Source organism: Salvelinus alpinus, chromosome 36 (genome assembly GCF_045679555.1).
Source record: "Salvelinus alpinus chromosome 36, SLU_Salpinus.1, whole genome shotgun sequence".
Classification (NCBI taxonomy): Eukaryota; Metazoa; Chordata; class Actinopteri; order Salmoniformes; family Salmonidae; genus Salvelinus; species Salvelinus alpinus.
In genome coordinates, this window is record NC_092121.1 from 17,570,547 (window position 1) to 17,594,925 (window position 24,379).

The 24,379-nt window shown below is 45.2% G+C and overlaps 1 protein-coding gene across 8 annotated transcripts in view; it reads right to left on the reverse strand.

Moving 5' to 3' along the window:
- Positions 1–410: 410 nt before the first annotated feature.
- Positions 411–24,379, reverse strand: part of LOC139565392 (RNA binding protein fox-1 homolog 3-like) — a 393,289-nt gene continuing 369,320 nt past the window's right edge. For 7 of the 8 annotated variants that reach the window (XM_071385696.1, XM_071385692.1, XM_071385691.1 and 4 more), the window contains 5 exons: positions 22,659–22,791; positions 21,353–21,392; positions 16,429–16,487; positions 14,408–14,486; positions 6,149–11,927 (listed from right to left, as the gene is read on the reverse strand). In XM_071385696.1, the coding sequence (XP_071241797.1) occupies positions 11,883–11,927; positions 14,408–14,486; positions 16,429–16,487; positions 21,353–21,392; positions 22,659–22,791 (356 nt within the window). In that variant the 3' untranslated portion in view covers positions 6,149–11,882. Of the gene's footprint in view, positions 3,290–6,148; positions 11,928–14,407; positions 14,487–16,428; positions 16,488–21,352; positions 21,393–22,658; positions 22,792–24,379 lie in introns of those variants that run through there. The other variant, XM_071385695.1, reaches the window with a different exon arrangement.

The window sequence follows — 24,379 nt, forward strand, 5'->3', positions numbered from 1 at the left end:
CTGGCACATCTCCCCCAGCTCTCCCCCTTCCACCTGGCACATCTCCCCCAGCTCTCCCCCTTCCACCTGGCACATCTTCCCCAGCTCTCCCCCTTCCACCTGGCACATCTCCCCCAGCTCTCCCCCTTCCACCTGGCACATCTCCCCCAGCTCTCCCCCTTCCACCTGGCACATCTCCCCCAGCTCTCCCCCTTCCATCTGGCACATCTCCCCCAGCTCTCCCCCTTCCACCTGGCACATCTCCCCCAGCTCTCCCCCTTCCACCTGGCACATCTCCCCCAGCTCTCGGTGTCATTGTGATGTCCCACCAAGGGATGTTCTGTCCTTAGAGAGTCTACACACACTACACACACTGCTACAGTAACTCATCTTCCTCTACACTGTAACACTCAGGCCAAAAATACACTACCTTTTGGTTGAAGTAGACAAGTTTATTAATGATAATAATGATGATGAGGATGATGATGATAATATTAATAATTAGTCATAATTATAATAACGTTAATGTCATAATAAATAGAACTCTTAATCTGAAGCACATAAGAGAAGCATACAGAAAGAGAAAAAAAGAAACACAAAGTTTAGAATACAGAGCCAGAGGAGAGGGGACTTTTAGAGACTTTTACCTTTCAATATATCCATTGCATTTTTTAACATTTTTTAACTTTATTTAACTGGAACATTTACAAAAAGGAGAAAGAGATATATTTAAAAAATCCTTATAAATAAATGTGTCATTATAGAACAAAATACAAGATTTTGGGAGTCAGAGGGGAAGGGGTATCGCGAGGGGGGATATTATGTACAGTAGGGTCAGGAATACAAAAGGGGCGGTAGACTCACACAGTAGAACGGGAGGGGGTGGTACAGTAGTAACTCTCTCTCAGAGGGATATCCTGCTCATGTCACAGCTCAAGCCATTGTGCTCAGGGCTCAGGAAGATAAGGACTGGTACTTGCAGTCTACACAGAGATCAGGAGGGTGGCCTACTGCCTGCCTGCCTGACATCCCACCTGCTATTTCTTCACACTCACATTTCACCTGAAACTGACTGGGAGTTAGTTAGCCACATACACTATGTAACTCTCACAATCAAATCTACATCTATACACTAAACCTGCTTATGATCATTGCCTTCCTCAACAGGACCTGTTACTTAATGTGATGACGAATATACATGTTATTTCCATAAGGGTGTCTGTAATATAGCTGAGAGAAAGTAGTTGGGGCCCTGCAGGGCCAGAGTAGTTGTGTATGACTATCTGGAGCACTAGCTATCTGTTGGCAATCAGCAAGTTGTTTAGCAGTTCTGTAGCATATTTCTAGGCCAAAACGTGTGTCTGTGATTCTCTGTATTTGAGTGTGTGTTCATATGTGTGTTTGTTTAAAGATGCATTATGAAGGTTTCATATAATTTCAGCCAGTAGTTTTTCGGTCCCCGAAAATTGTGCACAATTGTGTACAACGTCATCCATTTTGTCTTGCAAAAAGAATGTGCATGATATGTTACGAATTCCAATTCATACAGCATGTTACGAATTTGTAAGTGCTTAAGATCCTGTCCAATCTCTTTAAGTGCAGGGGGAGGGGAAGATCAGTTCACACAATCACCATCACGCGTTCAGTCATATAACACATGATCACATGTTACAGTATATCAGGGGTATAGCTTGTAGGAGGGTGCCCCTTATCTACCCCCTCTACTCCCTGACACCACCACAGCCCATATAATAGATATGTATATATATATATATATATATTTATATACAGAAAAAGAATACATACTTGTTGGACACCCTAGACATTAAAATACATTCAAGAACTGAACCAACATTCTTGTTTAAACACATGTTTACAGTGACTCTCCTGATATAAAGTAAGGTTGCTTCAACAAATTAAAACGTTTTTTTCTTCTTTAAAAGTTTTCAGTGCTGCAAATCACACAAATAAATATTCTCAGAATACATTGACAAAACAACATTGTAATTGACATGTTTCAGCCCTCATTCCTTTATTACCATTGGATGGGCACTAGTTCTATAATGTTTATCAAGCGACATAGTCCATATGCCTTAGGCTTGTGTTTTGGTTATGCACCTGCTGATGTATTACAATTAGATTATTCGATTATAATTCAATTGTTACATGGACATTGATGAGTATTTCTCTTCTCTGGAAACGTGCATCGTTAGTTAAATGCACCCTGGCTTGTTGGTCTGTCTGTTTGAGATACTTTGTCCACTGGTGCAGATAGAGACACAAAGGCTTGGGCTTTGACCCTGGCAGGTGAGGAAAGTCAGGGACTAACGCATCAAACTCTCTCTCTCTCTCTCGTCATGAATCTGAGACCTCTGCTGGGGCTTGGAGAGGAAAGGGAGCTGGGGGAGGAACTTATCTCATTTCTCTACTGGCTTACACACAGACAAGTAGACCAGTGACAGTACTGCCCATGGAGAGTGGACCAGTGGTGCTGCCAGGAGGAAGTGGAGTCATGACGACAGTATCCACAGGGAAGTAGAGAACAGCATTGACTACCCATAGGAAGCTGGCCAGTGACACTGCAACAGGAAGTAGAACAGTGGAACAGTGGCACCAGCGCAAGGAAGGAAGCGGACCAGTGAGACCACGAAAAGACCGCACACAGGAAGTGTAACCATAGAGACCTCCAGCTGGAAGTTAACCATTGACTCCGACCCACAGAAAGTGGACCTGTAATACAATGCTTTTGCCCGGATGCTGAACCCTCCTAGCCTGCCACTGTAACATTACTGTATGCATATATATATACATCACCTCCTCTTGTCTGTCAGTGACAGGAGTGGTGTGTCAGAGAGAGAAGAGCAGGACTCTCCCTCTCCACCACAGAATCAGCATCGAGGGCCAACTGTTCGTCTTCCTTACCAAAAACATAAAAACATATTTGTACATATATACTGTTTTATACACACTTTTTACTTGTAAATCACAAGCTGTAAATCACAAAAGTATAGAAAAATAAAATGTGTTATAATAACAGGATGCTTTCTCTCTTTTTTCTCTCTCGTTGTCTTTCTCTTCTACCCGGCAAAGGAAGTCCCTGGTGGAAACTGTCTCACTCCGTCTGTAGCGTTTGTGGCTGGTATTGACACCACCACTCCACACGCACGCCTCCCGTCTTTCCTCACCAGCCTCAGTAGAGGGACTCCTTCTCTTCTTCTCCTGTTGTTTTCTTAAAGCTAGTTCTCCTCTTCTCGTTGTTTTCATCTGTGATGTCCATCAATACTGAGCACAGCGTTGCCTTTGTTATTTACTGGAGGTGAATAGGAAGAAGAGCAGAGAGACATGGGTAAGTACGCAGAACATTGCATCTCTGATTGACACATATAGACAGACAACCTACTTGTGCATTTCACTACCTATAATCATAAAGTTTGTCGAGTTAAGTTTGCTGTGTTTCCTATTCCAAAAAACCTATTCAATATGATGATTCCATACCAGAAACCAGAAAGTCAAAATTCTTTGAATATAAACATTGAGAAAATGTATAGAATAAAAAAGTACACTACTCTCACAAAAGTTCCCCTCCATCTTTGTTAAAGCACTGCACCCCAGGGAGGGGGAAAGGTGCACAATGTCAGGTTAAGACGGGCTGACGGATTGATGTCAAACCACCCGATTGAGAAGCATGCTTTAAAAAATCTACTGAAAGGGAAGCTTTTGAGGGGAAAAAAGAGAGCATTCTTTTTTCATGCCAGTCTGAAAGTCATACAGCACAAAAGTGTGCTTTAAAGAGCGTAGGCCAAAGCAAATGCTACTTTTCTCCACAGAACAGAGGGCCATTATCACTCTACTGGAGTTTACAGTTTACAGTGAAGAGAGTCATACTGAGGCCTATAGCAGTAGTGGAGAGAGGAAGGAGAGAGGGAGGAGAGAGAGGGAGAGAGGGAGGAGAGAGAGGGAGGAGAGAGACAGGTGTCCTGGGACCCTTGTCATGACAGTTTCTCCCTAATTCAGCAGGGCGCCGAGCGGTAGAAGAAAACGAGGCGAGGCTTTCATTTTGACATGGCTTTGTAGTGCTTTTTCACATCTCCTCCGGAGAAGTAACAATTGAACGTGTGGCATGCTAATCTCATCCCAGAATGACTCTTTGTCTCTCCCTCCATCTCCCTGTCTCTCCCTCCATCTCCCTGTCTCTCCCTCCATCTCCCTGTCTCTCCCTCCATCTCCCTGTCTCTCCCTCCATCTCCCTGTCTCTCCCTCCCCCTCTGTCTCCCCCTCTGTCACTGTCTCTTCATCCATCTCCCTGTCTCTCCCTCCGTCTCCCTGTCTCTCCCTCCATCTCCCTGTCTCTCCCTCCATCTCCCTGTCTCTCCCTCCATCTCCCTGTCTCTCCCTCCATCTCCCTGTCTCTCCCTCCCCCTCTGTCACTGTCTCTTCATCCATCTCCCTGTCTCTCCCTCCATCTCCCTGTCTCTCCCTCCATCTCCCTCTGTCTCTCCCTCTGTCTCTCCCTCCCCCTCTGTCACTGTCTCTCCCTCCATCTCCCTGTCTCTCCCTCCATCTCCCTCCCCCTCTGTCTCCCCCTCTGTCACTGTCTCTCCCTCCCCCTCTGTCTCCCCCTCTGTCACTGTCTCTCCCTCCATCTCCCTGTCTCTCCCTCCATCTCCCTCCCCCTCTGTAACTGTCTCTCCCTCCATCTCCCTGTCTCTCCCTCCATCTCCCTGTCTCTCCCTCCATCTCCCTCCCCCTCTGTCTTCCCCTCTGTCACTGTCTCTCCCTCCATATCCCTGTCTCTCCCTCCCCCTCTGTCTCCCCCTCTGTCACTGTCTCTCCCTCTGTCACTGTCTCTCCCTCCATCTCCCTGTCTCTCCCTCCATCTCCCTGTCTCTCCCTCCCCCTCTGTCTCCCCCTCTGCCACTGTCTCTCCCTCCATCTCCCTCTGTCTCTTCATCCATCTCCCTCTGTCTCTTCATCCATCTCCCTCTGTCTCTCCCTCCATCTCCCTATGTCTCTTCATCCATCTCCCTCTGTATCTTCATCCATCTCCCTCTGTCTCTTCATCCATCTCCCTCTGTCTCTCCCTCCATCTCCCTATGTCTCTTCATCCATCTCCCTCTGTATCTTCATCCATCTCCCTCTGTATCTTCATCCATCTCCCTCTGTCTCTCCCTCCATCTCCCTCTGTCTCTCCCTCTCCCTCTGTCACTGTCTCTCCCTCCATCTCCCTCTGTCTCTTCATCCATCTCCCTCTGTATCTTCATCCATCTCCCTCTGTATCTTCATCCATCTCCCTCCATCTCCCTCTGTCTCTCCCTCCATCTCCATCTCCCTCTGTCTCTCCCTCCATCTCCCTCTGTATCTTCATCCATCTCCCTCTGTATCTTCATCCATCTCCCTCTGTCGCTCCCTAAATCTCCCTCCATCTCCCTCTGTCGCTCCCTCCATCTCCCTCTGTCTCTACCTCCATCTCCCTCTGTCGCTCCCTCCATCTCCCTCTGTCGCTCCCTCCATCTCCCTCTGTCGCTCCCTCCATCTCCCTCTGTCGCTCCCTCCATCTCCCTCTGTCGCTCCCTAAATCTCCCTCCATCTCCCTCTGTCGCTCCCTCCATCTCCCTCTGTCTCTACCTCCATCTCCCTCTGTCGCTCCCTCCATCTCCCTCTGTCGCTCCCTCCATCTCCCTCTGTCTCTCCCTCCATCTCCCTCTGTCTCACCATCCATGGAGCAGTCTGCCTCATCTTCAGTCCTACGGAGGTCTCACTGGGGACTCTATACTAAAATATCCCCCATCACTGTATCACTATATAGCAGAGCAGAGTGGGAACACAATAGCACCTGCGCTACATATAGTGCTCCTCACTGACAGGCAGACCAGCATTGGAGGAGCTGCAGTGACAAATATATTAATCACTCATGGACAAGTGAATTCAGGGGAGGGTTGGGTCGGTGCTGTAGCAAGTGGCCACTGTCACCTAGGAAGTTCAATGCATTGCACTGTACCTAAATTGAACATCTAATTATCTATACAATGCTGGTTTAAATCTGTAGAAATATTGGGTTTCATTAAGCGGGAACAGTAATTGTAGAAGATTTCATTTTACTGTGCCTGATCAGGATTACAATCAACAAGCTGGCAACAGATTAAACATAGAGCTCCAATGACAAACAAAATGCTCTCAGAACCGCTTTATTCTGACACTCAAAACAATCAGAGGTTGCTTAGATATGTCACATATACTAACAACTAAGTCATTGATGAAAGAAGACAAAGGAAATGTAATATACTGTACCAATAAATCAAAAGCCAATTACTTACACCTTTCAGACAATATATACTTTTTTAGAAATGACATATTGTACAATTCATAGAACAAGTTCAGCTGAATTGAAAATACACAGATAAAACCACTATATATATGAATACATAGAAACCAGATAATCAGAGAATTGGTAATATATGTGTATATACATGTATATATTTACAGGAAGTGAAACTTTTTAGCTTGTTTCCCTTTTGTTCTACAAATCTTTTGGATGGAGAAAGAAATGAAACAGTCAGCTTATCAAGGCTTACTGACTATAATAGTAAATACATCATAATGAATTAACTGTGTGTTCAATTTACACAAATAAACATGTTTAAATGTGAGCAAACTGTATATGACTGGGCATGTGGTTTAACACCTTCATTGAGTGTTTTTAATAATGTAGCTAGCTATGAAAAACAAATGTATATGGGATAGAGGATATTATAAAACTGGAAAACCTTTCAGTCTCTACACTATAGATACACATTTTTTATATTTAGCAAAATATAATAAGACACAATATATATGAGCTATTTACATGTTATATGAAGCCTTGATAATTTGACATTTTAACAGTGTAACAATGAATACATTGATTATAAAGGGAGGAAGAGTTGTACGGACACATTACAACTTTAACTGACAACACTCAAACCCATGACATCACTGCAATGTCCTCATGTAAGAATAAAACTGACCCCGAGTAACCCTGAAAGCAGAGGATGTAAATGAAAAGGTGTGTTCTAGGCCGACTTTCTTTTTGAACTGTGAAATGTAGCTGCTGTTAGACTGAGATCTGCACATTGCTATAGTGAAGATGTAGTGTAGGAATGGCCTGTAAGTGAAGCTAGCGATACAGTGATTGATAGTGGCTGATTAGCCTGCTCTAATTTGTGGTGGTGAGGCATGGCGGCTAACACCCCTCCTGGGCATTGATGTTCCTCTCATAGCAGCTAGCATCTTATCAGGCTGGTTCACGTGCAGACAGGAAATGAGTGGGTGCTTAAAGTGGAAGATTCTGTTTTATTGTATCAAGGTTAGGTTATCAATGAGTTAGGACTTATAAAGTGATTTATTGAGGCAAAGAGTTGTCATGGAGAGAGATTTCAGGATGTCGAGACTAGAGGAAAGAAGTTGGCAAACCTCAAAAACACACAGCCAGTGAAAAACATGAACTACTATTCGTCACACTATGGCCTCCAGTGTATTTGCTAAACGATAGCTTCAGAAGAGCAGCATTCATTAAGATGTCTGCTCTCAGTCTCTGACACTGTGGCTTTCCTACTCAACTCATTTATGACTTATCTGCACCCAAACTGAACAGGGGGTTTCAAATAGTCTATTTCCTTTCAAGCGGTTCAACTGGTACTATATAGTAATTACTAAGTTTCTCTCTCCATTAAGCTCAGTGTAGAAGTAGCCGTCTGCAAAACAGGATTTTGAAACAACAGCTGTAATGACGGGCATCATTAGGAATTGGGAGGCAGTGAGAGGGAGAATTCAAAGCTATGAGGTTCTCTTTGACCAAGGCAGAGGGGAGTATTTTACTTGCCGTTCAGTGTATGTGTCTCTTTTATAATATATATATTTTGTGTGGAGCTGTCTCAAGCCTATGTGTTCAAACAGCAGACTTCCACTGTTGTAAATTCAGCTTAAAACGTAGACGCTAATTGAGTTGAAGAAACAGTGGAACTTGGCTTCAGTGAGCCGTTGTTCTTGGGGGATTCTCTGTGTTAGTTCCACTGGCGCTCAGAGCAGCACTCAGTTTTATACTGGCGCAATGAAAGTGGATGGGGAGGAAAGTCATTTAAAATGGGTTGTGTCAACCCTACTATTCACGCACGCACGCGCGCGCGCGCACACACACACACACACACACACACACACACACACACACACACACACACACACACACACACACACACACACACACACACACACACACACACACACACACACACACACACACACACACACACACACACACACACACACACACACACACACACACACACACACACACACAGACAGAGTAATTTAATCAGAAACACCTACAACTACATTAATAACAATGTCTGAAGCTTTTTTGAATCATATAAAAGCCCCCATGGTAGAACCCTAAATACTGGTATATAAAAGCCCCCATGGTAGAACCCTAAATACTGGTATATAAAAGGAAGAACAATGTTTTATGCTTTTCTTTGATCAAGTGATGATATGTTATTTTGGTATACAACATTAATCTATGTCATGTTCAACATGTTGACTAAACATAACTGCTCGTACATGATGTCTTTATAAACATGTCACATCTTCAAAATGATCGAAATACACAAATAAAGTCTAACAAACAGATAACACTTGAGAGGATACATACGTAAATTATATCATTATACGAATAGTTGAGTAATTATAGATTTCCATAGTTGTATTCGGATCTATATATCATGTCTCTTGGCTTGATCTACTTACAAAATAGTTTATTTGAAATGTTCCCATTTTCTCAAGAGTTCATATGGGGTAACTACTGAGTTGAAGACGTGTACTCGAGTACATTAATATGGTATGACAACACGCAGGTGTTATAATACATAAATGGAAGAAGTTTGGAACCACCAAGACTCTTCCTAGAGCTGTATGGAACAAGGTATTTTCTCCTGAAAGTGGAATATGAAGCAATCATGTTCACAGTCCATTTCTCTCCTCATAATTGAAAGTCTATAATCTCTCACTGTACCTGCTCTAGTAAATCAGCTATTCCAGACAGATTTAGGCAAAATCAACCAATAAGACAATGCTCTGTCATTGTAAAGTGGGGGAACCCACTGGTAATGTTTGGTGGGTATGCTTGACTTATGCTAGTCATTTTGGGTGCTGGTACGGTTTATATTTAGGTGCAGGAGCTCAAGCAGTAGAACATCTGAGGTGCCGGTGCTCAGCTCTGGTAAGCTCCTGCCCAAGTCAAGCACTGATTATGTCAAGAAAATCTTCAATAAACAAGACAAGCATTCTACTGATACAATTAGTTGTCAGATCAAATCACTTGTAGTGGTTTATCCTGAGGTACAGAATGTTTTGTGCAATACTGAAAAGTGAATAGTTATCAGGAATTGCACTACAGTACTTCATAGATGAGTCGATAGCGTAGCCTACTAAAAATAATGATTACCCACCTCTAAACGTCACATATAGTGCCTTCGGGAAGTATTCAGACAACTTGACTTTTTGCAAATTTTGTTATGTTACAGCTTTATTCTAAAAATGATTAAATATAATTTTTTATTCAGCAATCTACACACAATACCCCATAATGACAAAGCGAAAAGAGGTTTTTAGAAAGGTTTGCAAATGTATTAAAAATAAAAAACAGAAATACCATATTTACAAGTATTCGGACCCTTTGCTATGAGACTCAAAATTGAGCTCAGGTGCATCCTGTTCCATTGAACAACATCCTTGAGATGTTTCTACAACTTGATTGGAGTCCACCTGTGGTAAATTCAATTAATTGGACATGATTCTGTCTATATAAGATCCCACAGCATGTCATAGCAAAAACCAAGCCATGAGATCGAAGGAATTGTCTGTAGAGCCAGGATTGTGTCGAGGTACAGATCTGGGGAAGGGTACCAAAACATTTCTGCAGCATTGAAGGTCCCCAAGAACACAGTGGCCTCCACCATTCTTAAATGAAAGAAGTTTGGAGCCACCAAGAATCTTCCTAGAGCTGGCCACCCGGCCAAAATGAGCAATCGGGGGAGAAGGGCCTTGGTCAGGGAGGTGACCAAGAACCCGATGGTCACTCTGACAGAGCTCTAGAGTTCCTCTGTGGAGATGGGAGAACCTCCCAGAACGACAACCATCTCTGCAGCACTCCACCAATCAGGCCTTTGTGGTAGTGACCAGGCCTTTATGGTAGTGACCAGGCCACTCCTCAGTAAAAGGCACATGACAGCTCGCTTGGAGTTTGCCAAAAGGCACCTGAAGACTCTCAGACCATGAGAAACAAGATTCTCTGGTCTGATGAAACCAAGATTGAACTTTTTGGCCTGAATGCCAAGCGTCACGTCTGGAGGAAACCTGGCACCATCCCTACGGTGAAGCATGGTGGTGGCAGCATCATGCTGTGGGGATGTTTTTCAGCGGCAGGGACTGGGAGACTAGTCAGGATCGAGGCAAATATGAACGGAGCAAAGTACAGAGAGATCCTTGATGAAAACCTGCTCCAGAGCACTCAGGACCTCAGACTGGGGCGAAGGTTCACCTTCCAACAGGACAACAACCCTAAGCACACAGCCAAGACAACCCAGAAGTGGCTTCGGGACAAATCTCTGAATCTCCTTGAGTGGCCCAGCCAGAGACCGGACTTAAACCCGATCGAACATCTCTGGAGAGATCTGAAAATAGCTGTGCAGCAACGCTCCACATCTAACTTGACAGAGCTTGAGAGGATCTGCAGAGAGGAATGGGAGAAACTCCCCAAATACAGGTGTGCCAAGCTTTGCTACCAAAGGTGCTTCAACAAAGTACTTTGTAAAGGGTCTGAATAGTTATGTAAATGTGATATTTCTGTTATATTTTATATAGATTTTTATAAATTATTATTATATTTTTTTTAAATAACTGTTTTTGCTTTGTCATTATGGGGTACTGTGTGTTGACTGATGAGGGGGGGAAACTATTTAATCAATTTTAGAATAAGGCAGTAACGTAACAAAATGTGGAAAAAGTCAAGGGGTCTGAATATTTTCTGAATGCACTGTACACTTCAGTTAATATTACGTGAACATACAAATCAGTGTGGAAAAAATGTGCCTGAAATAAACAAAGACATTGAATCCTTCACAATCCTAAGTCATTTAGCCTAGAGTGCCATCACATTATCGAGAGCTAGCCCAGTCTCAACCCTAGGTGAACTCTGACCCCTCACTGTGGTGCAATGGCCCTCACTCTGCATGCTGTCACACCACATCCCTGTTAGGACTCCAATTCAAGTGCATTAGGACACTCCAACATTACAGAGCAATCATACAGTTGACAGTGGTGTCTTGTGAAATAAGAATTAGCAGGGCATGTGCATCGTCTTTGTTATTATTATAATTATGTATTTCTAATGCTAATTGGAATACAATATTTAATTTCCTGTTTGAATTTCATTGAATTCCAATTCAAGAATAGGCTAAATAACAGTGTATCTAATGCCCCACTAGATTGTCATCCATCTGACGGTCACTGCAGAAACACACCCCTCTGATCATGCATCATGCGTGCTACAGTAGGCTCACATTGGTTATGGTGACACAGCACCCATCTACAGCAGTCACATGTGCAGAACATAACTTCTCCAAAATCAATCCAAAGCACAAAATGAATACAAAACAAATCATAGGAGCAGACCAATGATGACATCAACAAGGTTGTAGAAATGGTCTGTAGCGGGAGGGCGGGTGTCAGGGGGAGGGGTCAGCATTGGGACCTGGAAGCTTTTAGTTTGATTTAGCGCTCCACGAAGGATGAGGTGTTTGCTTGTTTGTTAATTTGTCAGATTTTTGTTTGTTGGGGGGTAATGTCTCTGTCTTTCTCTCTTTTTCTTTCTGTTAGTAGGGAGTGAAGCGACTGTACCCTCCTCTGTATAGGCTAGCCTGCAACATCAAAGATGAAAAAGGACCAATCAGTATTAAGGTGGTGACAGCTTGGTTGTTGAGTTCTGTTTTTCCCACAAATTTCCTTCCTTTATTGGTTTTGTTAAAACGTCTGTGTCTGAAGGACATGGGATTAAATAGCATTTAATTGAGCTGGTTTAATCAAAATAATAATAGTTCTTGTTCATTAGAGTATGCATAAGTTGGGTATGTGTGTGTTCTGAGGAGGGGCGGTCCAGGTGTTGGAGCTGGAGCTGCAGGATAAAGAACCTGGTAGTGATAAAGTATGAACTTAGTCTGAAATAATTTTGATATTTGTACCAGAGAGAAAAACCCTTTCCTAGACATCAATATTCTTCTTTTGGCTTGCCACATGGAGAAGTGGGCCCCGCCCTCAAATGCAGTTTCCATGCATTAATTACATTAAGCAACAAATTGGAAAATACTGTGCTTGTTTCATGCTTTTGACTGTAGGAAAACATTCATCACGGAATGGCTTTCCAGGCTACAACAATGTCATAGATCCAACCAAAGCGAATTAAGTTCAAAGGAGTTTAATCATAATTCTCTTTCAAGTCCAACCATGGTGCACACCTTTCTGGATATGTATTGCACCAGAGGATATTGCTCCCTAGGTTTACTGCCACGCTCTGGTTAACCAGGGCACACACACACACACACACACACACACACACACACACACACACACACACACACACACACACACACACACACACACACACACACACACACACACACACACACACACACACACACACACACACACACACACACACACACACACACACACACACACAATATCCCATGTACTCTGAGCAAGCCCCAAACCTTCAAAGGCTAATATCCCTTAATTTAAAGGAACCCTCTTGCTTGTATAAAATTTTCATCAGTATAAAAAAGCATTTGCAATTTTTTTGCACACTGGAAATCAGCAAAGAGAATTTTAAGCAACCTCGGAGGAACTAATTATTGAAAGGTTTCTAAATGCAAAAATCGCTGCTCTCTCCTTTGGAACCATTAATCAAAGCGGACTAAAGAATTAGTAACCAAACAAATTTTTTTCTGAATCTATTTCATGGTGTGTCTCTGCACTGTAAGATCTGAACTCCTATTGTGTCAAGATGGTTTATTCACTACCAGGGTCTCGCACCTCACCAGCTTCCACCCCACCACAGTGATCCCCTCAACTTCCACCCCGCCACAGTGATCCCCTCAACTTCCACTCCACCACAGTGATTCCCTCAACTTGCCCCACACACACAACCCAAGCTCAGACATGAAGGGCCAAATTCAGCCTGGCTAAGAAATGGTGACTAAGAGTAGCAGAGAAGGGAAGGAAATTTGGAGGAAAAGAAGCACAGTTTCTAATTAAGTAAATGAAGAGGAAAAAAATAAATGTCTTAATTAATGAAAGCTTTTAGCTAGCAGCTGCACCGGGGAACTGTACGCTGTTTTTTATGTTGTTGAAAAATCGCATGCATGCCGGAATGGTACATTTAAGTCATTTGTCTGGCAGAGAGCGCTCGTCCCATCAACCTTGTGGACTGGAGGGGTGAGTGAGAGAACTCCCTCCCTCTCTTTCTCTTCCACGTCCCACGGCACACTGCTGCATGCGTTTGATGGTCGTTCATCTTTCAAATGAGTCTATGAGCCCAGTCCCATGCCCTCATTGAGTCTATGAGCCCAGTCCCATGCCCTCATTGAGTCTATGAGCCCAGTCCCATGCCCTCATTGAGTCTATGAGCCCAGTCCCATGCCCTCATTGAGTCTATGAGCCCAGTCCCATGCCCTCATTGAGTCTATGAGCCCAGTCCCATGCCCTCATTGAGTCTATGAGCCCAGTTCCCATGCCCTCATTGAGTCTATGAGCCCAGTTCCCATGCCCTCATTGGAAAACAAAACATTGAGAAACTATCTCCCCATTATAGGATGGTATTTTACTGATAGTATTTTCATCTTTGATGTTAGCTGCAAAAGCTAGCTAAAAACAGACATTAACCATTCAACTTCACCCCTTCAAGTTTAGGGTTTGGCTGAAAGGAAGAATGGAACAACTCATTTGGAGTTGAATAGTGGCAGGAATAAAATGATTATACTAGTGTTGAAGATGCCCATGTGTTTGGATTGAATTAGTTGTAGTGATCATTCCCATTTTAGCAGTAGAAAGCCTGAATCAAATTAATATTGTATGTATGAGGTGAGCTTGTGTGACATAACATGAAACAAATCCATTTCACTGAATTCACAATGACCACATGCTAGGGAATTCTGCTGCACTCCACTAGGTTGTGCCAAACAGCATGACAAAGAGGAAATAAAGCCCACTGACTTGGCTTAGTTCAATAGTCTTTATCTCCGAGTGCTCCTGGAGCGACAGAGTACTGCGGCTGGTGGCCTCTGCTCTGTGTTAGTGTGGCTAGCCAACAACAGGGTGCAGAGGAAAGCGAGAGTGGACTTACCATGGTCCCCACACTGTATGTAGCGGCAGGGCCGATTGTGTGGTGGTAGGGGTCTGCTGTTGCATAGACTCTGCCATAGCTGCAATGGAAAAGGCCAGGAGATTATATTTTCAATGCTTGTTTGATACTTGGCCCTAAAGTCAACACTTTCAAGTCTCTAAAACAATTATTTCCCTCTCTCTACCCCCTGGTTTAGAAAATGATACAAGGCTGAGTAGAAAAGGAGTTCAAAGGTGGTTGGGTCATTCTCTGTGAATACACATTGTCCTTTTCACTGTCACCTCGATTAGTTGGCAGTGATGGGCACTGAGGGATGAGAGAAAGAGAAACGGAGAGAGAGAAAGAGAAAGATAGAGGTTCTGGAGGGCTTGGGCCCAGTCTGTGTACGCTCTCTCACCCTGCTGTTGTTTACCCAAGCTGAACAGTGGGCTCACACCACTGTCTTTTCATTGTTGCTGGTTTGGAACTAATCCTTCCAATTTCCTTCTGAGACAGGACAAGATGTGTGCCTTATTTATTTATTTACTCGACTTCACATATTCCTTTATTTACTTTTTTTTCTTCAATGCTCGCTTGCAAATGAGGGTCTGCACGGAGCAGATAAGGCCCTCCCAGCCAAGCACTGAGGGCACCAAATCAACCAGGAATAAAAACCAAGAGGAGAGAGGGAGAAATGTCATTTTCCTTAAGAAGACAAGACATCCAGCCTACAAGGCTGGAGCGGGGCGAGGAGGACATTGAGTTATATAAGATCTAAATATGGTGTGTCCCATTGGAGTCCAACACCCAAGGTCAGTGAGCAGGACATGGAGGGGGAAGGAGCTGGATGAGAAGGCTCCAGGGGGAGAGGATGGGCTGTACCATGACATGGTCAGGGGTGGTCTCTGTGATACTCTTATCTACTGTGAGCACCAAACCCCAGAGGCCCACTAAGGCTAATCTATCTACAAAATGGGCTCTCACCAGTGGCATTGCTAACCACCTCGAGGTCAAACGGCCCCTCAGAACGTACGTCACGTGGCTTCACTACGCTGATTGGCCCCTGACAGGGCCTCGGTAATACAAAGCAGGCCTGTGGGCACAAGCATTTTGAAAAATGAATGTTTCATATTTTATGGGGATTTTACAAGCCTCTTATGATCCCTGTGACCTCCTTTCATGATTGGCTGATTGCTCCGCTGGTAAGTCTGATAAGGTATTGCTGAGACAAACCCCTATTGATCCAATGGGCATGACCGCTTATTCAAAAAGAAACAAACAGACAAGGGAAGCAAAACAAAGCAAAACAAACAACTCGGGCGAATTACATTAAATCTCAGGAGGAAAATATAGGCAAGAGAAACAGGAATTAAATCACTTCCAGAGGAAAAAGCCGTTGTCCAATTTCTGCTCCCTCCGAGCACGGCTGCTCATAATTCGCAGTGCGGCGAGGCCAGATAAATCTTACATTATCGATATGATCTTCAGGCTCTCAGGCAGGGTGTACGTTATCACAAGTGACATGCTCAATCCCTCCCAGATTAGATTCCCAAACCAGCCCATATCCAACCTGACTTTGAAGGCCCGAATGAATCAGCCACGCCTCCTCAAACGGAGCACACCTGAACCCGAATGACATCAGTCAGAAGTGATAGAGTCCCTGCCCATCCATCCCTCTCTCCCTTCCTCCCGCAGACCGCAGGCCATTCATAAATACAGTTGATATGCCCTCTCGCCCGTCAAAGGCAGAGAGGCATGGGATAGATCATCTTGTCGAACAAGGTTACTTTTTGTGTGCTTTAGCCTGAGGCCATAGTGGATCTCCTAATGGACAGTTCAATCTGAGGGAGGGTCACAACTCCAGAGAGAGTTAATCTTCACCCTTCTATGTGGGAGATACTTTGGAGAGTGGGGAAAGGTTGAAGTCACTTGTCAGACCTTGTCACAACTTCTAATTTAATCCATCACAATATCAATGGTCTTTTATTTTTTTCAAGTAATATTATTTGTTTTATTTTATGCAGCAGGTGGAATGCACTCACCTGTCACTGTAGGCAGCAGCGGTGGTGGGCTGGGCGTATCTGTACGCAGCGTAGCCCCCCTGTTGGACACTCAGACAGTCACACAACCACCCACAACAGCATGTATATTACCAGTATTCTCAAACAAATAATAGCAAGCATTTACTAAAAGATCCAACATCGGGTTTGAAATATTGTCCATTGTTGGGAACATTTCAAAACTGCATATTCTAGTTTTCATATTTCAAGTATTCATATGAAATCATTCAAAAAGTCTAATTTCTTTAAATGGAAGAGTATGCACTGAGGCAACGCAAGGTGCAAGACGCCCAGAACACAGCCAGAGGGAGCTGTTTAATATTTGGTAGCTGAGGCAGCGGAGAATGAATGATCCCCTGTGAGACTGGGGAGGAGAGCCATGCGTTCCCTCTGTGGCACAGTGCGTGACAGTAGGTGCACAACATGGTCCACATGAGAAAGAACAGAACAGTGGTGTGTTAACGCTCCCCAAATTCATCCCACATTCAGAATGGGGAAGCAGCAATGGCCTGCTGCATTATTGAAGAGACCCCTTTTTCTTTACACGTACTGTTTTGCACAGGAGCAAACCAAGACGTACAGCGCCTTCAGAAACTATTCACACCCCTTGACTTTACAGCCTGAATTTAAAACTGATTGAATTGAGATGTTGTGTCACTGGCCTACAAACAATACCCCATGATGTCAAAGTGGAAGTTAGAAATGTTTACAATTTAATAAAAAATAAAAGGCTGAACTGCCTTGAGTCAATAAGAATTCAACCTCATTGTTATGGCTAGCCTAAATAAGTTCAGGAGGAAAAATGTGCTTAACAAGTCACATAAGTTGCAGGGACTCACTGTGTGCAATAATAGTGTTTGACTACCTCATCTCTGTACCCCACACATATAATCATCTGTAAATTCCCTCAGTCAAGTAGTGAATATCAAACACAGATTCAACCACAAAGACCAGGGAGGTTTTCCAATGCCTTGCAAAGAAGGGCACCTATTGGTAGATTGGTAAAAATAAAAAAGCAGGCATTGAATCACCCTTTGAGCATGGTGAAGTTATTAATTACACTATGGATGGTGTAACAACACACCATTCACTACAAAGATACAGGCATCCTTCAGAACTCAGTTACCGGAGAGGAAGGTAGCCTCTCAGGGATTTCACCACGATGCCAACAGTTTTGAGTTTATTGGCTGTGACAGGAGAAAACTGCAGATAGATCAACAACATTGTAGTTAATCCATAATACTAACCTAATTGACAGAGTGAAAAGAAGGAAGCCTGTACAGAATAAAAATATTCCAAAATATGTATCCTGTTTGCAATAAGGCACTAAAGTAAAAAAAATGTTAAAGTAAAGAAATTAACTTTATGTCCTGAATTCAAAGCGTTAAGTTAAGGGGCAAATCCAACAAAACACAGCACGGATTACCTCTCCTCATATTTTCAAGCATGGTGGTGGCTGCATCATGATATGGGCATGCTTGTTGTTAAGTTAAAAATAAACGTAATTGAGCTAAGTACAGGCAAAATTCTCAAGGAAAACCTGGTTCAGTCTGATTTCCAACAGACACTGGCAGACAAATTCACCTTTCAGCAGGACAATAACCTAAAAGTTGCTTACCAAGATGACATTGAATGTTCCTGAGAATGTTCCCAGATACAGTTTAGACTTAAATCAGATTGAAAATCTATGGCAAGACTTGAAAATGGCTGTCTATCAATGGTCAACAACCAACTTGACAGATCTTGAATCATGTTAAAAGTAATTATGTGCAAATATTGTACAATCCAGATGTGCAAAGCTCTTAGAGACTTACCCCAAAAGACCAAAGGTGATTCGAACTTGTGTGTGAATACTTATGTAAATAGATATTTCTATATTTAATTTTCAATAAATTAGCAAACATTTCTAAAAACATGTTTTCACTTTGTCATTATGGGGAAAAATATATATATTTAATCCATTTTGAATTCAGGCTGTAACACAACAAAATATGGAATAAGTCAAGGGGTATGAATACTTTCTGAAGGCACTGTAACAGGGGCTTAGTGTTTGGGAAGTCAGGACCTGTGTATTAATTTGCCAGAGTGGGAGAAGGAATTAAAAACTTCATTGGGGAGAGCAGTCATTACTCCAGCTGAAAAATTAAGCTGTTCACCTACTGTTTTTCTATTAGCACCAATGGAGCATTGGCCCATCTCCATCCTATATCCTACGGTGGGTATATAGGTGGTAGTGCTGAGAGTGCTTTTTGAGGTCGGTTCGGTTTCGGTTTGAATATTAAAAAATAATCACGGTTTTCGATTATGATTTTTCTTTTTTTTACATTGCACTATTTATTGTGTGGGTTGAATGGTGTAACAACACAGAATAAAACAATGAATAAAAGTCCCCATGATGGTAGTAACTGCTTACCACTTATTCATGTTTTATTCACATGACTTTACTTTAATAATATATTTTAGTTGTTGTGTATATTACATTTGTTTTATTTGATAACTTTTCTATTTCATTCCAAGTCATCATCTCTATTGAGCTGCTGTCTGACAAAATCACTGTTTTAATAGTTCTTCAAAGTAAACAAGGCATACTTTTACGACTGCTGAATACCAAATATCAATCACTTAGATCATGTATTTTCAGGTAGAGATACCTCCCGAAGCAACTGCTCTCTCCTTCTCGATCGCACGTCTTCTGTCTCTTCTAGTCCCTCTCAGTGCACCCACAAGTAGGTAGTTAAATACCCACGTTTTCTGCGCTAAACTATGTAGAATATTCGCCTGTTGGAAACTACAACTCCCTCCTACACCGCACAGTTCGGGCTTGATCTGATTAATCTATAGAGAAACTGCGCAAAGTGTGCATTGAGCTCACAGAAATAAAAAGGGGAAAAAATAACCAACATTTCAGTTAATGGCTCAGCACTAATAGGTGGCTGTTAATAATACATGTTTTCTATTAGTCCAAAGGCGAGCTACACTACCGTGGAGATGGAACGTCTAAAGACTGTGGCCAGGGCTCTTTGGGGAATCAGGTCAGAGGGCAGATGGGCCAGGAGCTGTATTTGAGTCATCCTCCCTGCCCATGGAGACAGGAAGTCATGGCTAAGACCAGGCAGAGGAGTTCCTGTGGGATGGCCATGCCCTGGGACAGTGCTGCTGATTACAGCAACAAAACCCAACAACACACAGCCACAATAAATCACTTGCACACATGTCAAATCCTGCCCACAACAGTGCAACACATTTGTTATTGTGTCTCGCCCCAGTGTGTGTGCATGCGTGTGCACGTCACGTGTGTGCCTGACTGTGTGTATGAATATGAATACATCCATTCCTAATATACTCCCTGCGAAGCAGGGTCTCTTGTTGTGGTATCATCCTGGATGCTCTTTTTAATGGCAAGTGCTTCAGGACTGTTGAAATGAATGGAATTTGACTAGGTCATGACAGTGACAGACATGGCTACTGTCTTCTGAATGATAGTGGAGGACAGAGAGGCTTGAGGGACTTGCTGTTGTTGTCACAGGAGACCTCTGGGCGCACTCCGGCAGTCTGAAGCCATTCAGTGTCCGTGCAGTGGCCACTGCCAAAACTAATGGCAGTAAAGCACAGGGGGAAAGGCTGACGGCTTGAGTGATGGGGCGAGATACCCCAGGACTGGTCAGAGGGCACTGAGACCCAGGGCTTAGCTGGAGGTGAGGAGAGGAGGGAGGGAGGGAGGCCAAACACCCAGGGCCGACAGGACCGCATTAAGCCACTTTTCCTCTACACTGTTCACTCCGCTGGTGTCGCTAACAGCCACTCACAAACAGTGCTACGACATGGGGCTGTGTTTGAGCCATATATCATTGTGGAGTCCAGCACTTTTGTTCCCAGACACCAGCCCTTTGCTCGTATGCAGACAGGGTTAAAGTACGAGGTAATCAGTAGCACTGTTGTCTGCGCCTGCTGTCATCTCCATATTGCAGAGGACAGAGAGAAACAAAAAAAACTACAGATTCAAACGACAAATAACATCCCCCCCAAACGCTTGGACTGCTGTCAAACTGGGGCAGCCTGGTAATTTCAGCATTATCTCCACAGCGTCCCGCTTTTCTCTGTGAAGGGCAGCGTGCACTGGGGCCGGCCTGACGCTGTGTGTGCTGTGGCCGCTGCCTGCATGTACAGCCCCAGAGGGAAGCTTAATCCCTTTATCTTCCTCCGCTCCTCTTATCTCTCACACCGTGATGGTTTGGAGGCACACAGGCCCACACAGGCCCACTAAGGCCCCACACAGGCCCACTAAGGCCCCATGCTGTCCCACTAAGGCTCCACGCAGGCCCCCTGGGCCAGACAGAGAGAGAGGGTTGTCCCCACCCAGACACACAGAGACAGGCAGGCATCCATGCTCACAAACACACACACACACACACACACACACACACACACACACACACACACACACACACACACACACACACACACACACACACACACACACACACACACACACACACACACACACACACACACACACACACACACACACACACACACACACACACACACACACACACAGAGACAGTTACAGATACAGGGCGGAAACAAGCCACCTCCAAAAGCCATTTTAAGGGGAGAGACGACCGACTTGACACGGGACACTGAGCTGGGGTCTGTCTGTTTGCCAAAGTCTGACATCATAGGAGAGAGAGGGAGAGGAGGGAGGAGCTGAGGGGGTTTTAAATTTTGTTGTCGGGTTTCTTGGCACGGCAGAGAGATGCCTAATCGACGCGGGCTTGGCAGAGAGGCAGGGGGAACGCTGGGGGCTGGAGAGATGGTGTTTTAGTCTCCAGGGCTGGCTGCTTTTGTCTGCTTTACTTCTGTTTCATCTGAGCACGCAGAGAGAGAAAGAGACAACGGTACTTACATAGATTTCTGCTCCGTAGAAGCCATCCTGGTACACCACTCTGTGAAATGAGAGAGCAATGGCGGAGACGCCTTAGTTCATCTGGGTTCTGGGCGGTTTTATATGCAGACAGATTGGATCAGCACACTGATGTTTAGAACCTAGCCTATTTCCAATGAGAGCAAGTCAAGCAGACATCTGCATGGTGGAAAACAAGAGTGATGGAAGTGGCTCTGCACGTCTACAGGGTCAGCTCTTACCGGCTGCTGCGCACCACAAATAATGAATGACATATTAAGTGGGGAAATGCAGCCATTTCACAATTCCCATGAAATGTTCTGCTCTGGTAAAAAAATATATATTTCCAGTCCCTGCAGTATTGTCAGGAGGCTACGGTGGAGGGGAGGAGGTAAAGGAGGGATGAAAAGAGGGAGCTCAGCAGGGAAGGAGCTCAGTCACATGATGCTAACATATAAATCACTGGGAAGTCAGGAGAGGAGGTGGGGAGAGGAGAGGAGGTGGGGAGAGGAGGTGGGGAGAGGAGAGGAGGTGGGGAGAGGAGAGGAGGTGGGGAGAGGAGGTGGGGAGAAGAGAGGAGGTGGGGAGAGGAGGTGGGGAGAGGAGAGGTGGTGGGGAGAGGAGGTGGGGAGAGGAGAGGAGGTGGGGAGAAGAAAGGAGAAGCAAGGAGTTGGGGAGAGGAGTGGAGAGGAGAGGAGGGGGGGGGGGGACGTAGAACCCCAGAGTGGGTGGGAGGTGTAGGGGACCCAGAGTTCTAGGACCCGTCTTCATCACTGGAGCCTTCCCCTCTCCTCTCTTCCCTTCTACTCTCCACTCATCGCCACAGACAGGCCCTGATCTAATCACAGATAGCCAGGCAGCCAGGCTAGGCCTACGGTTAGCTAGACCTCTCCTCTCCCTTACACTCCCATTGCCACCCAGACACCTAGACACCCAGGCAGGCAGCCAGCCAGGCAGGCAGTGTGCAGATATAAGAGAGGAGTGTGAGGCTGAATGCTTCACATCAACCAGGAGATCATCACAGTCCAGTGAGACCTGCCCAGTAACATGCTATCTCTGCTTTCTATAGCTCCCTATGGCCTTGATATTCATCCTTTGGAACACAGATATACATGTACACACACACACACACACACACAAACAGATAGACAGACAGACATACACATGCTGCACTCATGCACAATTGCACACAAATGAAATAACACAATTGTTTGCAAATGCAGCAACCAAACATTTAAGAGTAAAACTGTTATAATGGTTGATTGTTGATGTTGTCAGTATAGTGTACTACAGGTCCACAGATACTCACGCTCCATAGGCTGGAATAGGTGGTGGTGGAGGTGCTGTGCGGAAGGTGTTGTACACAGCCCGCCCCCGGCCTCGCAAGTGGGCACCCCTATAGGCCACCGTAGCCCCTGTGGCCGGGTAAGGGAAACCTGTTACTGTGGAGAAACACATAGGAAGGAGGACTTTAGAGAGATGGAATGTTGGCATTGCTTACCTTACTGACAGAACACATTACATAAAGACATGTGGCAGTGGTTTCTCCTATGACAGAATACATTAGGGAAAGACAAGGAAACATTAGATGTAATCTTTTCTGGGTGTGCCTCATCGAGCACTCTCCCCTTCCCCAACCCACTGCTTTGTGCCGTACTCAGCAAGGATCCACATTTGCTGCACGCATCCTTCCTGATGCCGCCTGCCACCGCCTCCCTCGCCACCCAGGGCTAGCCTTGAAACACAGCCTGGTAATGGATGCAATCCCACCAGTTCCACACCGTGGCTTTCACCTAGTTGAGGCAACAGTATGCTAGCTGAGGGGGAAGGTTGTTCTAGGTTGTTGTAGGTAGGTAAGGAGCAGTGTTGTGTGGTGCTGTAGTCCAGACAGAGACAGGCGGGAGGTGAAGGTTGCTGGGCAGCCATGCTGGATGTGCTGGCCCTGGGAGATCACGGAGTAGAGGTGCTGGATGTGCATCCCCTGGGGGAGCACGGAGCAGATGGGCTGGATGTGCAGGCCCTGGGGGAGCACGGAGCAGATGGGCTGGATGTGCAGGTCCTGGGGGAGCACGGAGCAGATGGGCTGGATGTGCAGGCCCTGGGGGAGCACGGAGCAGATGGGCTGGATGTGCAGGCCCTGGGGGAGCACGGAGCAGATGGGCTGGATGTGCAGGCCCTGGGAGATCACGGAGTAGAGGTGCTGGATGTGCATGCCCTGGGGGAGCACGGAGCAGATGGGCTGGATGTGCATGCCCTGGGGGAGCACGGAGTAGAGGTGCTGGATGTGCATGCCCTGGGAGATCACGGAGTAGAGGTGCTGGATGTGCATGCCCTGGGGGAGCACGGAGCAGATGGGCTGGATGTGCAGGCCCTGGGGGAGCACGGAGCAGATGGGCTGGATGTGCAGGCCCTGGGGGAGCACGGAGCAGATGGGCTGGATGGCGGGACCACTGAGTCCCAAACCGGCTGACCCCATCCCACACCCCATCTGTGACTCCTCCCAGCCTATCACAGCCCCACGCTTGTCCTCCAGCAGCGCTTAACAGCCAATGGTGATGGGTGGGGGGTGTTGGGGGAGGTGCCAGGGTCAGCATTATAAGTTCTATGGTTACAGATTAGAGAACAAGCTTCTGGGCTGGGAGATCCCCAGATCTCTCCTTAACCTTCAATCAGTCCAGTCACTGTCTGATTACGAACTGCAGCGCTGCATACAAACACATCTCTCTCTCTCTCTCTCTCTCTCTCTCTCTCTCTCTCTCTCTCTCTCTCTCTCTCTCTCTCTCTCTCATGATTAACCTGGTCCTGCGTTAAAGGCTCCTTCTGCTCTTGCCCTAGTCCCCCCCTCTCCTCTCCTCCTCCAGTCCATCACAACACTGCTACCCCATCACTTCTATTATTCTTCATCCTCCTCATCTCCCCTGGACTGATTCATTCATTACCGTGACATGTTTTGGGGAATTCATCACAGGCCTCCAGTCTGTGAAGAATTCATTTTTGCAGTGAGGCTGGGGTGTAAATGTGTATGAAAAG